The sequence below is a fragment of the Numenius arquata genome, chromosome 7 (assembly GCF_964106895.1).
Source record: "Numenius arquata chromosome 7, bNumArq3.hap1.1, whole genome shotgun sequence".
Lineage (NCBI taxonomy): Eukaryota > Metazoa > Chordata > Aves > Charadriiformes > Scolopacidae > Numenius > Numenius arquata.
In genome coordinates this window covers 37,342,403-37,360,223 of record NC_133582.1, presented here as the reverse complement: position 1 = coordinate 37,360,223, position 17,821 = coordinate 37,342,403, and the positions used below count along the sequence as shown (strand labels likewise).

At 44.9% G+C, this 17,821-nt stretch overlaps 1 protein-coding gene across 1 annotated transcript in view; it reads left to right on the top strand.

Moving 5' to 3' along the window:
- The window catches only part of AOAH (acyloxyacyl hydrolase), a 97,404-nt gene that overhangs the window by 57,601 nt on the left and 21,982 nt on the right, over nucleotides 1-17,821 (top strand). Inside the window, exons 13-16 of the mRNA XM_074150457.1 lie at nucleotides 1,413-1,504; nucleotides 3,906-3,988; nucleotides 11,182-11,218; nucleotides 12,243-12,317. Of these exons, the coding sequence (XP_074006558.1) occupies nucleotides 1,413-1,504; nucleotides 3,906-3,988; nucleotides 11,182-11,218; nucleotides 12,243-12,317 (287 nt within the window). The remainder of the gene's footprint in view (nucleotides 1-1,412; nucleotides 1,505-3,905; nucleotides 3,989-11,181; nucleotides 11,219-12,242; nucleotides 12,318-17,821) is intronic.

The following is a 17,821-nucleotide window of genomic DNA, read 5'->3' as shown; positions in this document are numbered from 1 at the left end:
ATGTACATACAGATATACACAAGGACACACATATATATATATATGTGAGAGAAAGAGAGGACCAACTGAGAGATAATTAAGCCAAACGCATTTTCACTTTGATAACCGATGCAGATGTAAGTAGGTCAAATACGCTGTTACATGCTTTAAACTGACATCTACTCTGCATTAGGCTGCTCAGAGCTCGGCTTCAGGATTTCTTTCCCCCCAACAGCCCTCCTTTTCTCCTCTTTCCTCCCCTTTCACTGTGTCTCCCCTCATCCTCTTACAGTCAAACCCCATAGGCATATACTCGAGCGTAGCTCCCATTCACCCGAATGATAATTTTCTGGGAATGAGGACTTGGTGGGGACCAGGTGAGGATTTAGCTCTTCTGTAGCTCCTCGGTTACCTCTGACCCTCCTGGAGAATTATCCACCTGCTTGCTGTTTATAGCAGCAAGGGTTAAAGGAAACCCTACAATTGCTTGAAAAGAAAATGAAGTTAGTAAATCACATGGATTAAACCATCCTGTAAGTTCTCTGATTTTATGTTTTGACCTTCTTTTGGTCAAAACATTAAAAAAAAAAACCCTTTCTCATCACCAGTTTTTCAGTAGGAGCACACCGGATTTATGCATTTGTCTTTGCGAGCGTCCAAGAAACTGAAAATTTACTCCGTGTTGTCGTCCTTCTGAGGTGGCGCAATGTCTTGAGGCCATTTTTCTCGCCTTTTATGATTTTTGACACCTTCACAAATCAACGTGGAAACAAACAGGGCACTGTGTTTTGAAACTGCGACTTGGCTTGCATCTGCATAGAGGCTTTCACAGAGGCAGTTGCTTAAAAAAAACGTTAGGGACTAATACCGGCAAAAGCAGAGAAGGGTAAAGGTTGCATCTGTTTGCGTGGGAAGATTGTGGCAGACCATGTGTTTTTCTCTGTGGTCCCTGCTGTCCTCAGGGGCCTTTCTGACTGTTGCTTTGGAGCCATCCTCAAAATTTGTAGTGAGGACCAGGCTGAGGTTTTTAGGGGCTCGGATGCTCGCGGTTCATCCTGCTGGAGAAGGCAAGGGAGCTTTGAGTGAATTTGATACTATCCCTCTGCTGTATGTACTGGGGACAATACATTGTCGTCTCTCCGTGTGCCCAAGGAGGTCCACCTTTGGACAGGACGGATGGTCTTTCAAAATTAAAAGGTGCCAAGAGATGCAATATCTCTTCTGCTTTTCTTTCCTCCATCCGTTGATATGCCTATTTTACAAGAGTTGGCTTTTAACGTATATGCATAAATTATTACTATTACAGCTATAATTACAATTGCTGTTGTCCCAGTAATGCTCCAGTTAAGAAGTGCTTGAGTTTGCTGAAAAGGTGGTTGGTTTTTTTTGTCTGTGAGGGTGAAATCATGCTGATTGAAAAATTTCTCTTTCAGAAATCATTTGCTAATCTCCCAATGGCTTTCACGGACGAACTTGATTGGCCCCAGTTCTCAGAGATCACTGGGTTTCTGAACTCCACCATTGGGTAAGCCAACAGGAGGGGTGGCCAAGTCGTAGCAAGTCGCAAGGTTCCTCAAAACACAGCAAGAAAAAAAACAAACCCAAAAACCAATATTTGAAAGGAAAGCTAAAAATGATAGTCAGCTCTGCTATTCTTTTTAAAATCCAGACCGACGCTGGGTATAGGGATTTTTAAAAATCTTTTAAATATATAGACAATGCCCAATACTCTAGCCCAGTCATCCTGCAATTCAGCGTAGGTTTTAGAGCTGGTCAAATTGTAATTTAAAAGGAGAAAAAAAACCCAAAGAAATGAAATAAGAAAACAAACTCACTTTTTTTTTTTTTTCAAAATTCTGGGGCAGGGAGAAGGGGAACATTGCTTAAACTAACAAAAATCAGCGTTTTCCTTTTCTTATTTTTTTTTTCCTCTTTCCCTCTTCCTTCTGTTTCCTTTTTGCTGCTGAAACAATGGAATAAATGGTAACCCCAGGGTTATTTCATGGTGTGCCCTTTTTTTTGCGGCAACCTTTCTTCCCTCCTCTTTTTTTTTTTCACATTTAGAGGGAAGTAGCAAAAGAAGAATTTGGAAACTCCCGTGAGCTAATTTTGTGTTTTACATTGGCTCATTGGGAAGGATGCAGGGATAGATGGAAAAAAGAACTCTCTGCCAGAAGGGAAGGAAAATAAAAGTCCAAACACAAAAAAAACCCCACCTTGGAATGCCTGCAGTTTTAAATGTGAAGTTAAAAAACAAAAAAAATCATAATTTTGTTAATCATCTTTCTGGCCAGCACTAAGAGGCCCTTGGCTCCTGCCAGAACTGAAAGATACAGTTATCAACAGTGCCTGGTCTGGCCTGAGTTTCAGATAATTTGTATTTTATACGTCTAAGATAGGTCATGAATACAGTGAAATGCCAAATTAAGCGTGAGCAAAGCCTAAAGAGGCTCTCTACCCACAGAATTAAAAAGTTGGCAGAATATATTCCTTTCCAGGAAAAATATCTGTTGCACCATACACTTGGACTTTTTGCTTTTCTTTTTCCTCCCTGGGCAAAAACCAGGCTCCCAGCCTCAGCTACATTCACACAGTGTGTGCTTTAAGGAGGTATAACTGCTTGACAAGTCAATGGAGAAGATCTATTCAGCCTCCTCTTTCAGAGTCGGCAACAAAACTGACCTTTAAAAATCTATTAGAGTGTCCAACTACTCAATGCACAGTATTTAACTGAGCTCCAAAGAATCTCAAGTTCACAAGTGATCAAAGCTTAGTATTGACCTTGAAGTTGTCAGTGATAGGCCTTGGTTCTGTTTTTTAATCTCTTCCACATCTGGAAGGAATAAAAAAGAAGGACTGTGGGACTTCAAAGCATTTTTTAAGAGAAGTAGCTCCGAATCTCCCACCACGATGACTAAGAGTGGTGGAGACTGGCAGGCGATGTGCAGTGGGAAGCTCCCATTTACTCTGAGCCTGCAGAAATAGAGACACAAAGTGATGCAGTCCATGCCCATCTTTCCTTTGCCCTGATGGGTGAGCAGGGACACCGCTGATTAACTGATACCCTCTAACCATGAAGGTCTGTTTGCCGTTTCTGGTCCTCCCACCTGCTGTGCTGAAAACCAAAGAGCCCGGGCGTTTCTTGTGTAGCTCATTGCACGGTGCCTGGTTGATGTTATCATGTGGATAGTTACTTTTTATTGCTGGTTTCAAAACGAATCGTTGTCTTTTCTTTCTCTGCATTCACCCGAGTTTGCTGTTCTTAAGCCCTGGTATTTAAGTCACCTGATTCCTTCGGTGTCTAAGTTCAAACACAAAATCAGCAGCCCCTATAAAGATGACCATGTACCTGTGGCCGGGAGCGGGACCTTCTCATCAGCTTCCCTCTGGGCTGTTATCCTTTTCATTTGCATTTTCTTTTTTTCTCAACACTGCAAAGTAAGGGAGAGAACTAATCGCAATCAAGCGTAACCTGTTTTCAGATCAATCTATCCAAGATTTATGGCATTGGGAAATGAATGCCCTGCCAATATTTCTTCTCTTTTATTTACTGTTCCGTAACAACCAATTGAAGAGTCAATTAGTGAGCAATCAACAGCATTGTTTTGATAAATGATGTTTAACAAAAAGGTTTTTAAACACCTTATGTGAAAAGCTGGGATAAAAGCATCCTGGATGCAGCAATTTCAAAGAAAGTCTCCATCAATTTATCGTTTCTGGGAGGATATCTTGGCTTCCGTTTTAGGGCACCCCGTTCAAGGTGAAAAAGATTTATGACCACAAAAAAGAGTTGGTGAAATAAAAGTATATACCTAACTGAGGCACAGAGTTGTTCAGAGGCGAGAACATATTTCATTTTTAATATCAGCTCTGCTTTTGTCGGTATCTTATGAGTTTAGAGCTTGCATTTTCTCAATTTGTTTCAGAGGCTGGACAGATTCTCTATATCTACGTTTGCGCCGGAGAAATCGCTGTAATCACAGAGACTTACAGAACATTTCCCAAAATGGTACGTTGAGCTTTTTCACTTTTTTTTTTTTTTAAAAATCTTACAAGTCTGATACTTGTTGCTGTATTAATAAACCTATTACAGAAAAAAAAAAAAGAAAGAGAGAGAAACCCCTTCCTAATTGCACGCATGGGAAAATAGAGAACAGCACTTATTTAGTTCATTGTCTTTTCTTCTGGTTCCGAGCAGGCAGCTGTGTGGCTTGATCGCTTTTATCCATGCACTGACTAAGAACTTCCACTGGGCTAAAAAACTGTGTACCCCACTGTAATTTTATGGGGTTTTGTTATGGTTTGAGAGAACCCCTAACAATCTGTTGTCATTAGACAATTATTCTATCACCCGATGACCCCCTCCCCACCCGGAAAGGGGAATCGGGGAACACGAAGAAACACAAGGGTTGAAATATAAATAGATTTAATAGACTAAGACTAAATAATTAACAATAATACTAAAGAACCAGTATTAATCCCAATACTGATATAAGATATACAGAGATGATACTCAGCCATCTATATCAGTAGGAAGCTGTGCACTCCCAGCAGGGACAGCAAATGGCGGACACTGGGAGCGCAATGGCTTCAGGAGGAAGGGAAGGGCTCAGGGCTCCGGCACCGGGGCAAGGAGTTGTCTGGACCCGCCGCCATCAAGGGAGAGAGCCCCCTACGCAGCAAACTTTTCTAATTTATATTGGATGTGATGTTCATGGTATGAAATAATCCTGTTGGCCAGCCCGGGTCAAATGCCCAGGCCTTGCTCCTCCTTGTCCCTGCCCCTGGCAAGGCTCGAAAACACGAACCTTGAATCCCACAGAGCCTGGCTGGCTATAAAGTAAATATTTTCACAAATTCAGACACTAGAGTCTTCTAAAAGTGCCATTTTCCCCAGCATTAGAAGAAAAGTTAGTCCTGTGTCTCTCAACCCAGGACATGGTGGGTTTTTTTGGCCATGGCCAAAAGTGGGGATTTAGAGGGATGTCACGAGTAGTGATGGAGCTAAGAGGTCTGCCCTCCATCTCCTCTGGAGGCTGGGGCATGGTCCCCCACTTGCAGACCCTAGCTCTGCACTCCCATGAGGGATGCTGCACCCCACAGAAGCACAGGGGGCTCACGGGGCTGCAGAGCGGGCACAAGCCAGTCGTCAGTCTCACAGCAAGGGTGTCCGTGATGTCCTGTGACATCCTTTGGAGCTGGAGACCAGCAAATAGAAACTCTCTTGCAAAACTGGGGAGGTCAATGGTGCAAGCATCTCAACGTGCTCTTGGAACTCTTAAAGGAGGAATCAAGGACATACACAGGTAAACCAAAATTGGGACAAAACTTAACTCTGTTAAGTTTTAATTAATAAATTAATTTTGTGAGGCTGGCTTAATATCTTCTTTCTATGAAATAACATTCTGTGTTCCCAAAGGTATTTGCAGGAGATCTAATCTAACTAGAATTAAGGAAAGTGTCTTGCAAGGTACCTCTACAGGAAATGTTTGTACAACTGAATAAGGCATGCTAATGATAAGACCCTTGTCTGTAAACTAGTGGCTCGTCGGCTGGAGGTGGTGGTCGGAGAGAGGCATCGGGGTGCAAAGGGGAATTTCAAGGAACAGCCGGGAGTGCAGGATAGAGCTGTAAAGAGACTAAGGAGGTTGCAAGATGCATCACGCACAGCATTTGCTCTAGAGTCAGGGAGACAGTCCTACCTCATATAAGCCACTGGGAATCACGGAATCACGGGATTGTCAGAGTTGGAAGGGACCTCTAGAGACCATCCAGTCCAACTCCCCTGCTAAAGCAGGGTTGCCCAGAGCACATCACTCAGGACTGCATCCAGGTGGGTCTTGAAGATCTCCAGAGAAGGGGACTCCATGACCTCCCTGGGCAGCCTCTTCCAGGGCTCTGCCACCCTCACCGGAAAGAAGTTCTTCCTCAGATTTGAATGGAACTTCCCATGTTCCAGCTTGTGTAGAATTTGGTCCCTTTTGCCTAGGGAGGACCCGCTTTGGTGAGAATAGATACAGAGAAGGGCTTTGGGGAAGATCAGGGCAATGGAGTCTTCTGTTGTTCTGGATGTTAAGACACCTTGGCAACTGAGCAAAGCAAAAATTAAAAAGGATTACGGTTTTGAATCCTTCTGAGGCATAAACACCACAGAGTGGGGAGAAAGGTTTAAACTGAAGGATAGTTCCAGTACAAGAACATGGGTTTTCATTAATCCTACTTCTGTTTGGAGGGGAAATTAAAAAAAAAAGAAAAGGTTACTATCAAGGAGTGAAAACCTAGAATAACCCTAAAAACAGAGGAGTGGGGGCAAAAAAAGAAACCCTGAGTTGTTTCAAGACAGAGTTTGATTCTATTTGTCAAAGGGGTTGTGTGAAGGGATGACAGTAATCTCCCTTAGCAATTAATGTTTACGATGTTAGCTTTTGTGTGTTGGATTAGGTGATGTCCCCAACAGCAGGTTTAAAAGATGCTTGATTATTCTGTGATTATCACATTGTGTTTCTATTGTATTTAATTAATTTTCCTGCTTCAGAAAACTGGCTGCACAAGCTTGGGAAAATTTATTCTCCTCGGGTAGATAATTTGGCTTTATGGGATGCCTACTCCCTCTCCAGCAGATGAGTCATGCCGGCTGCAAGTGAGGAGCGCTGCTGCCCCTAGTGCCACTTAGAAATTTTTTAAATGCTTGGGATTTCCTGCAAGATTTAGGATCAGGAAGGGTCTGCCCCAGCCCCTCACCTCCGACAGACGGAGATCTTACCATGCAGAAGAGGTGGCATGAAGAGGTAGGGTGATGCAAGGATCACTTCCACGCTCAGGTGGGCATTTTCACCTAAAAATTGCTTTCTGGTGCCAGCAAGGATGCCACTGGTAATGCCTCTCATACGCCTTCCTTCTTCCTATTGCACATGTGGTACTCCTGAGGTTTCAGGTATTTTACACAGGTGTTTTACGATGTGTTTGGTGCCATGGGTCGGGAGCTTCTGACTTTTTTGTCTGTAAGCCACAGGGCACTAGAGTTGGTGACTCCTGTTATTGCAGTCCCCCAAACGTGCTTTCTGGTGAAAGAATAAAACAGAGGCCGAACTAGATGGTCAATGGATGACTAGGTGTCAGTGGTTCTTCTCATTTATATCCAGTTCATCTCGGTACCTTGTTCTGCTTTCTTTATGTTAATGGAGGCTTACCTTCCGCTCTTCCTTTTTCCCAAGTCCCTCATAGACTTTTTTTTGTTAAAAAATCTCTCTCTGTCTTCATCGTTCCTTTTTCTCTCCCCTTCGTGTATCTCCTTTCCACTTACGCTACAGACACCTGCAGGATATCAAAGGAGGTGAGCCTGTGTCAGGGCAAATGACTCTGAAGAAAATTGAGAGGGGAATTTAAAAAAAGGAAAAATTACAAGTGGTAGAAAAATCCCAGGATATCTTCCCTCAGTGTCTTCTCTTAATCATCGCGCTGACACCACGTTGTAAAGGTTTGCTTTTATTGCCTCGTTTGGCGTAATACTTTCCCTGAATGGGAGGATTTAAATGGCCACTTTGTCAGTAAAGCACAAAGCTGGCCACCAACCTGACCTAGTCCCACCTGAGACAGCTGCTGCTTCTGAAAATGATGCTTCACAGCCCCACATATATACAATGAGAAGAAGAGATGCTAAAGATGCGGATCTGATAGGGGAGGCGTGCAGCCGAGAGCCACGGCCCAGGGATGGCAAGCCAAGCCGCAGACCGAGAGCCATGCTGGTGGGATTTCTGCCTTCCCTTTCTTCAAAATTCCCATTATCCCCTGGAGATAGTGGATCTTTCCCTCCTGCAGGGCAGGTTACGCAGGCAGGGTCCCGGGAGAGAGTCACATCAGAACTGGTGATGTTCATTTTGGGTCACTTTGCTCACTTTGGGCACCGCACAAGAGGCTTGGTATATCACAGAATCACAGAATGCTATGGGGTTGGAAGGGACCTCTGGAGATCATCTAGTCCAACCCCCCACATCCAGATATAGGTTAATAATTCGTAACAAATCTGTTCTCTGCCACTACTACTGCCTTCAGCTTGTGGTTGCTCAACAAGCAGCTCACAGTCCTAATCAATGTTTTCCATCAAAATGGATTGCTGAGCAGTTTTCAACAGATAGTTATTATCGTTTCATTGTTTTCAGTGTGGTTTTGGTGTCTTTCCCTCCAGCAGCTTCACACAGGTTTGTAGGTCATGTGTTTTTTGTGATTTTTCGCTGGCTGAGTGAGATCTTCAGCTGTGACGGCTGGGCAAGAATGCTCAGGTGTGGCGTCAGAAAGTTCTTTTAAATATTCTTCAGCACTTGTTAGAGATCCTTAGTTTTGATAAAAGCATCCTGATAGTAAAATCAGTTGCTAAAATATTCCAAAAAATCATTAGATAAACACAGGAAAAGTGAATACCCTAATTACAGAACAATCTTGTGATTGTCATCCGTGTTTTGCATGAGATACTTGGATAATGTCTGCTATTTCAAAACACAGGTATTGTATATTCCTTTGCCATTTGTAGTCTGATCTGTCTCTTTGGGAATCTTGCTTCTGACCAGAAAAATTAGGTCTTATTAACAGACCCTGTGGCTCCCTGGGCCATCAAGCATCAGGTATCTCACATAAGCTTCAAAGCCAGTTAAGAAATAATAATTTTTTTTTTTTTTCTTCATCTGTCTTAGAAGTTCTAGTCCACCTGGAGTTCATTTGGGGAAAACCAGAGACTTTTTTCTTTGCACTGTTACATTTCCAATTGCATTTTACAGCATACATTTTTCAGCCTGGAGACAAGGAGGCTGAGGGGAGACCTTCCCGCTCTCTCCAACTCCCGGAAAGGAGGGAGTAGCCAGGGGGGGTCGGTCTCTGCTCCCAAGGAACAGGCCATGGGACAAGAGGAAATGGCCTCAAGTTGCACCAGGGGAGGTTCAGATTGGATATTAGGAGAAATGTTTCCACGGAAAGGGTTATTGCACATTGGACTGGGCTGCCCAGGGCAATGGTTGAGGCCCCATCCCTGGAGGTATTTAAAAGCCAGGTTGACATAGTGCTTAGAGACATGGTTTAGTGATGGTTTTGATCAGAGTTAGGTTGATGGTTGGACTCGATGATCTGAAAGGTCCCTTCCAACCTGGACAATTCTATGATTCTATAAGGGAGCAAAAGATTAGAAGTCAATAAACCATTCTTGTCCACCCTGCACCTTCGGTGCTCTCTGGACCCAGGCTCTTTCAGTGCCCGTTGGTGCTGCTCCTTGTCAGCCACATGAGGTCTAACAGCAAGAAAATCAAGAAGTGCGGCTCAGGTATTCCAAGGTTTATGAACTCTGGGGTTGCTCACAAGCAGAAGCAGACCCAACACTGACTCCTCAACCAAAACTAAACCCACCCACCCACCCCCCCCACTGGTCTGAAAATATTTGGGAAGCAACAGAGAAGGGGGGGGGGGGGGGGATCCAGGAACAGCTGCCAGGACATTCAACAATGTAAGGGGAACAGTTCTGTCTCATCTCTTTTTCTCTCTCGAATGTTTTAATCACAGATTGCATCCTGTATCGTAAAAAATTCCTTGAAGACTCTATTTATCCGTGAAAACGGTTCTCTAAAAACCCCCTTCATTTTCTTGATGTTTTTACTTGATTTTTAACTGTGCTGATGCTTTCCACAGAGCTGCTTATAACTACCTGCCTACACTTGTGGAGGTACTAAATACTCAAGAACAGCTTCTTGCTTTTTTGTAAATACAGTTTTAATTTCTAGCCATCCCAGTAGTTTATTTGTGCTGGAACTGCAGCCCTGGTCCAGGGAGCCGTGTGGCAGAATGGCTTAACAGAGGGGTTCTGAACTCAAGCTGAAAGAAGGGCTATTAAACAGAAAAAAAAAAAAAAAAATCAGTTGGCAGTAGTTTTCCAAGCCATATTTTCTAAGGATTTTGTGGGGCTCTTATTCTGCTGAAAAGAGCTTCTCGACATAAGGGCTGGATTTTGAATGGACTCGTGACCCTCAGGAGGGAAGCAGCAAACAGATACATTCATTTTTAGCTCGGAAAAAAACTGGATTATTTAAAACATAAAGGATTCCTTGATATATGCAGTTGGCATCACTCTGAGTGATAATAACAAAGGCACCACTATTAAAATGCAAAGTGTATTATTGCTACCTTAGGGGTTTATCTCTTAGATCTGTCCCCTGTACCAATCCAGCAAGGATTTAATAATGTTCTGTCCACAAGTTTCCCCCCACGAGCTGCGGGGAGGACAGGATTTGCTCCTCAAAGCAAGTTTCAGAGGCACGATGCAGAAAAGAGGAGAGAGAAGAGAGAACTGCCTAAAAGCTTTCCTAGTTGGGAATGCTTTTCTCATTCAAGACATAAATGAAAGATTAGAGATGTTCAGAGATACTTAGGCTTAGCTGGCTCTTTTCCTGCAGGAGGAAAGATTTGCATCTAACCATTTGGGTGAGTTGCCATTGAAATGCAGAGCTGCTCGGGAGGGCTGCATCTGGCCTAATAGTATTTTTCGTAAGTCTGCCGCTCGTGGGGAGATCAATGCAGACACCCGAACGCCGGTGACTGGTGCTATTCAAGATGTTTTACTGGTTTTTATGGGTATCTTTCCCACCTCCAGCTGCCTCTCCAGAAGTGCACAATCTCGCAGGCATCCTGTGTTGTATCTGCCAGCCCCGCTGCAGGTGTCTTGCATACCCTGGGATGTCAAAAATGGCACTTGGTGCCTATGTTTAGGACCTGAATCAGTCCCAATGTGGTGTAGCTGTGAGACGCTTACTCTCTCAGAAGAGTGAGAACAGTTCCCTTTGCAATTTATAGGGAAAGTTAAAAGTAGACCAACTGTTGACAAGTCAGGTTGGCTGGTTTACAAGAGACTACTATGTTCAACAGATGGGAAGAAGCTGCCAGATCCGGATAAAAAGCCAGATCCAAACAACCTAGCACTTAAAAGTATTTGATTTTCTACAGTCTGAAGTGTGGGACTCAGGCAAGAGGCAGCAGGTCCCTGGATTTAGCTTTACTTCTTAATGCCGGCGCCCAAAAAGGTTACAGAGATGAGTTACTGTTCCATTTTTTATTTTTAATGCTCCTGCATTCTTTGAAATATGCAATGAAGTTGGGTTTTGCACTTCATTTCATCTGTCACTGTAATGATGTTGTACTGTTTCTTTTATTCCCGCTGCATGTGATCAGGTGGTTCTTCAGGAAACCTCCTCTATTTAATAAAAAGGTGAGTCTTTAATAGGATTCGAACACCGATTGAGGGTACAGAAGTGTTGCTGGAGTCCTACTTCTTCAAAAGAGACAAGTAAAGCACTGTAAGGAGTGTAGCATCCACCAGTGTCCTAAAAAGCACCGCTTCCCTTGGCCACTGTGCTCTGAAGTGCTGGCTGTTTCTGCTCTGGTATAAACATTTACCAACAGAAGAAAAATTGTTTTGAAGTGTGGCTGTCGTGACCTTGGCCCAGTTAAGCCAAAGGAGCATTTCCAGTGATTTTAGAGAAAAGACTAAGTCTTTCTCTAAAGCTGTGTCCCTCTAACTGTATTACTCCTGATGTGTAGCAATGTAGATAGACATGGGCAGATCCACAGTGTTATCTCCATGTGGATATGATTGAGTAACTCCTGGACAGTGAGAGGTAGCAACTCTCCTTTTCAGATGAATTTGGGTGGGCTGTGGGGCAATTGGGTTTGATTTAGTTTGCTCGATGCTGACGTAGTTCACATCCTGAGGGATTTATTTTTCTTTCCTCCAGAAAAAGTAGCAATGAATCCTTGCCCTCTAGCACTGAACTTCAAACCACATCCTGACTTGATCATGAGCCCAGTCCTACACATAAAGTTAGTTGTCAGCCATAGCCGCCTTCTCACATCTCTGATTAAAAACTTCCCATCTTGATTTATGTCTTTGCCCTGAAATGAAACTACCTGATTTGGCTTCCGAATAATACAAAGGAAACAGAAAGCCAGCAGGAAAAACAGTGAAAAAGACAAGTCCAGGGAGGGGCAAAAGGGAGAAGTGAAAAAAACTCTATTTAAGAAATTTTAATAAAATATAAAACTATAGAGATACCCCCTCCTCCCCGCCAAGAAAAAACCCCCACCAACTCTCCCAAACATAGAAGCGTAGTCGTTTGACCATTGGCCCAATCTAAACGAGCTAATTCCAAATGCGATCTCACACAAGCGCGGTGGGTGATTCAGACACTGGGAACGTATCTCCCCATTAATATAGCTGCTTATTTATCTTTTAGCTTGGCCAGAAACCAGCTGTTGGACTATCCAGCCATAGTCATCTACGCTACAATTGGGAATGATGTCTGCAATGGGTAAGGTGTAAACCGAATTAACATATCATATAACATTATCATAAATTTAACTTCTTTAGACTACTGCTGGCTGCTTGGACCTTTATGTCTTGTTGCTTTTCCCCATGATGGCATTTTTCTTTGCTATTGGTCTGTCCTTCATTATTATTTTTCTTCTGAAAATACTGATATTTTCAAATACAGTCTTACCTGTATTTATCATAGCCAGTCCTCATTCGGAGCTTGTCTTTCTTTCTTTTTATTACAAGCTGGTGATGGAGTCACCAACGGCATGTCTGAAGTAAAATATTTCTAACTTAGCAGGTGAAATGAGGTATAACAACAACAGGAGGAGAAAAAAAGAGTTTAAAAACATGTATATCCGTCTTACCCAGTGTGTCACCTCCTGTCAGGAGGAGAAGCGTGACTGGTTTACCTTTTCTGAAGAATGACAACGTAGTCCCCTGTTGAGGTTTATTTTCACCCTGCCTCTGCTGCACACTGCCTGCAGTCTTTGCTGTGCTCTCCTGATGAGGAGTTTTGTCTTTCTGGCTTTACTCGCGTCATAAACCCAGCAGGAGAATGAACTGAAGCTTTCAAAACTAATAGTCCTGGCACTATCCATTAGCAATGCTTGCAGGGACGCCAAGAGGTCACTAGTTGGATGCTTCCCCTCCTCCTGGTAGTGGGAAGGCAGAAAATACCTTGCACGTACACACCACAGTTTTGGTTTTGCCCGTGATCCAAGTGCTGTTGTTAGAGTAACATTATTTTTACCATGGTGACTCCTCAAATTTTCTTTTAAGTGGAGGGAAGAAAGAAATTTGACTTACGCTGAGACTTTCAAAGCAGTCGTTTTAACAAATGACACACGCTCAGCTAAGTCCCCTTCTGAAGCTTTTGAGAAGTCTCATCTGCGGGTTGTATAATGAAGCGGGAGCTATTTTGCAGGCTGTCAGACTTTGCCATTAAAACATCTTAGTTTTGGTATCCTAACCCTTGCCTTAACAGCAAGTGCTTGGGTTGAAGCTTTGCACGTCAAGTGTTGTGCTGCGGACGGGGACAGCCAAAGGCCAGGCAGGGCTTTTCCTGCCACTGCAGCGCCTGGAAGCCCTCAGCCAGGGCAGAAGTGGGACCACAGGGGGCACCTTGTAGGTCCTTCCCTGGCAGCACACAGAAATAGCCTCCCATGAAACCTTCACCTTTGGCATCTCCCTCTGGTGCTCGTACTCTCTCTCTCTGCACCCCTGCCCAGAACTGCCATCCCTGCTCTCAGCACCACCCTCCTGCTATGGGAAGGATGCACAAATCCTCAAAAGTAATCCCACCACCCTTCAACTGAGTGGGAAAAGCAGTGACAGACCTCCCGCTACTTGCTGACAAGACTGTCCTGGGCATCTGTTTATTGAGAATCACAGAATGCTATGGGGTTGGAAGGGACCTCTGGAGATCATCTAGTCCAACCTCCCTGCCAAAGTAGGTCCACCCAGAGCAGGTTGCACAGGAACGTGTCCAGGTGGGTTTGGAATGTCTCCAGAGATGGAGACTCCACCACCTCTCTAAGCAGCCTCTTCCAGGGCTCTGCCACCCTCAAAGTGAAGAAGTTCCTCATGTTCAGGTGGAACTTCTTATGTTCAAGTTTGTGCCCGTTCCCTCTTGTCCTGTCCCTGGGCACCACTGAAAAAAGACTGGCCCCATCCTCCTGACACCCACCCTTTAAGTATTTATAGGCGTTGGTCAGCTCCCCCCTCAGCCTTCTCTTCTCCAGACTAAAAAGCCCCAAGTCCCTCAGCCTTTCCTCCTAAGAGAGATGCTCCAGGCCCCTCATCATCTTTGTAGCCCTCTGCTGGACCCTCTCCAGCAGTTTATGTAGGTATCATTACAACCACCCCCAGGATGATGAGCCCCTCCCAAATAGTGCCTTCGCTGAAGTCTGTGGCTCCTGCTGCCGAGACTTTCGAGGTGTCTTCTCCCAGGCTTGGCACAGGCTCTGTTGTGTACATGTTTCAATTCTGCTGTTCCACTGGCTTTGCTGAAAGCACCACTTTTTCCTTTGTTTTATTTCTCATTCTGCACGTTATTCCTTTCACTTCCCCTGTCTCTAACACCGCTTTCTATTCTTGCCTGAAGTAAAAAGAAATTGCCCACAAATTTAAACCATTTTGCCCTTGCCTCAGCCATTTGTGTGTTCCAAACCAGTATTTATTACTTGAAACTCGGCTGTCTTTTTATCCCAGCATCGATTACCTCGCAGAGGCACTTTTGTCTGCTCAAATTCTCTCTGCTGTCTGTTTTCTTCCAAAATATTTGCAGCATCAAAAGAGGCTATCAGGCTGTAGTGATCCCCGTGACTCCAGCAAGGAAAGATGCTGCAGCTTCTGTAGCAACACGCTGTTTCCATCGAGTGGGATGTACAGCCAAGAGAGGGTTTTTTCGGTGTCCGGTCACTGTGTGTAGCTGCCCGGGCTCTGATGTACCCACAGAGGTTACAGAGGATGTGAAGCATCCAATGGGCTTGACTTCAAACCCAGGGCTTGACAAATGAAGACCTCTTCAAGGACAGCTTTAAACTGCAGTAGTAGAGCCTTTCTGGCCTTACCCCGTGTTTTACCTTCAAAAGAGAGCAGTGTGCTGAGCACACCGGAGACACAGCTCTTCGCCAAAACGTTGTTAAAATGCCAGTATTTCACCCCGTGTGAAGAGCAGGGCAATGAGTAATGCGGATGTTTGTAGAGGAGAAGGATAATGGAATTGGCAGCTTGTGTTACACGTTCCCAGTAGTCTCCACACTGCAATGTCCAAACAGGGGAGTTAGAAAAATAAAGACAGATGGCAATAGTATCTCTCAGCCCACTGAGGTGTAAATGTGGGACACAATGTGGGACACACAGACCTGGAACAAAAAGGAAAAAAAAAAAAAACCAGACAAGAAAATAATGAGCACCAGCAGTCTCAAATGCTGTACAATTAATTGCACGTATTAGTTGCGTTTGGGGTAAGACAACATTTCTCCAGCCTCTCTTTCCCAGCTTTGCAGTTATGGCATCTGCAACAAACAGAAAGGTGACAGCAGCAAAGCTGGGACGGGAACTTGTGTAAAGCACAAGCACCAGCTGTCACGAGCACCAGCGAGAGCATAACACTCCCTTATAGTCAAGCTACTGTCACCAAAGTGCTACTGCACCTCTTCATCCCTAAAACCAGTATGTGAGCATGCGACACCATGCAACACGCATGGCCCAAACCTTGGGCATGGAACAGCATGTGGCTGGAAAAGAGATGTATATCTGAAACATGGGCTGGGGGAATATTTATTTGGATTAGGGTCATGAGGAGGGGTGAAGCGCTGCCCTGCAGGAGGTGGCAGGCCAGACCCACCAACCCTCTGCAGAAGAATGATGGTGAGCTGTGTTTGGACTGTGCCAGCCCCTGCTGTAAGGGACTGGAGGAGGTCTCTGTGGCGGAGGAGATCTGGAAAAGCTTTGCACAGATTGCATGATGCTGTCTGGTCCCTCTGTGTTATGTGTGTGCACTGCTATGGTACCCGTGGTGTCAGGACATCCTGAGGACACAAGATCTGTGTGCACATCCAAGGATATTACTGTGTATTTGTGTATTACAGGGGGGCAGGGAGTGCTCCCTAAAATACCCAGATCCGATGCAGCAAGAATCCTAACATTAACATCCACTTGTTTTGGTCTGCGGCCAACATCAGCTTCCAGACATCCCAGGTGGGCAGGGGCTCTCACTGGCTGCTGCCTCCCAAGGGGACCTTGTGAGGGTACCACAACATCCCCGGGGCTCACCCAGGCACCTTTAAGTCCTTATGGCAGAACCCAAAAGGAATGTGCCTACGAGATGGCTTGCTTCTAGGTTGGTTTTAATTTCATAGCCTGGCACAGAAAGGAAATGTGAAGAAATGCGCTGAAATAGCTGCATGACTTCAGCAGAGGATGACAAGAGAAAGCGGAGTTATGAATGTCCTATTAATTTCAGCTCATACTGATGTGTTTACTTGCGGTAGAGGCCTTACATCAGAGCGGTATTTTGAAATCAAGTGCTGCAACCCCTGTAGGCGAAATGAAGTAATTTAAGAGCAAAACCACAGTCTTATCTCAAAAGTACCTTGCTTGGGTGGCTGTCACAAGGATAAGCCTGAATCTTAATGCTATTTTTTCTGGTTCTCCCTAACCAGAAAGTCTCAAATGCTTCAGCAGCACATACTGTGTTAAGATAAATTTCTGGGCCCAGGGAACTTGTCTAATTATTATTTTGTATGCAAAACGCAGCCCGCTGAAGAATTCCAAATCCTCGCTAGTGAACACGGTTCTCACACATGGGACTCAGCACCGGCCTCCTCCTCCCCCCCAAGCAGAAATATTTCTAATGCCTCAAAACAGAACAACAACGCTTTTGGAAGCTCCTGCTTCTATGGTGTTCGCTGACGGGAAATCCTGTCTGATTCCCCAGCAGCTCACTCGGCACTGCGAGGCATCAAGTTCACCCTTCTCTTACCCCTGGGAAGGCACTAAAGAGATTAAAGGACCTTCCCAGGGAAAGGACCTGGATGGAGCCTCCTGGCTTGCCAAGCTGATTGCTTCCCTACAAGCCCACGGGGAGAAAATGTGGGAACCGCTAACACAGTAAGGATGGACATCAGTGCAACCTTCTGCTCTACTTGGAAGGACGCCCCCTGTCGTTCTTCTTGAGCAACGGGATCAGGTCCTCAGCGGGTGTTGAGGCTTTCTCTCTGAAAGCCTTGGTCCAGCTGAGCTGCACCACCAAGGCAGGACAAAAACTGTCACGACAACCTGTTTCCTAAGGTGCATAGTTCATGCCGTGCATGGCCACACATGTTGATGTGCTCCAAATTCTGTCTATGGTGCCCTTGCTGCTATTTCTGGGGGCTCTTTTAAGAGCTTATGTTGCAAACCCATGTCTTTATTGTCTTTTTCAATTCAAAAAAGGCAACTTCTGGTTTTACACACTCTGCTCCATGTGCTCCAAGGGGGTCCAGGCCACCCTGGAGCCGCCCGGTGTTTGTGGAAGCTTGCGATGTCGTCCTTCTTTCCATCCCACTGACTCTTTGCTCTGAGAGAGGGCAATGGGACATCTCGGGACAACGGGAGGCTTTTCCCCAGAGCTGATTCTGCTCTGTCTCCCAGGTGCTGCCAGAGCAGGGCCCTGCAGAGCTGGGGTCTCCCCCATGCCAGAGACCTGTGGATCCTCTCTTGCTAGGCGGGGACAGCATCCTCGGGGCAGCATTCACCCACTTGCTCATAGCCCCTGTTACAGACACGTGCGTCACGAGAGAGCAGCAATAGCTCTCGGGGGGAGAGCGGGTGAACGCTTTCTCTGGAATAAAGTGGCTGTTTTAATAACATAACTAAAGCGGTGTTCTGCAGGCAGCCTGGGGTGGTATTGCTTGTTTGTTTTCCTTATATAAGTTGAAATTTATTTCAACTTCAGGATTTTAATTTTCCCTGCCCTGAGGCATTTATAGCTAAGTGCAAGAGGGGAAGGAT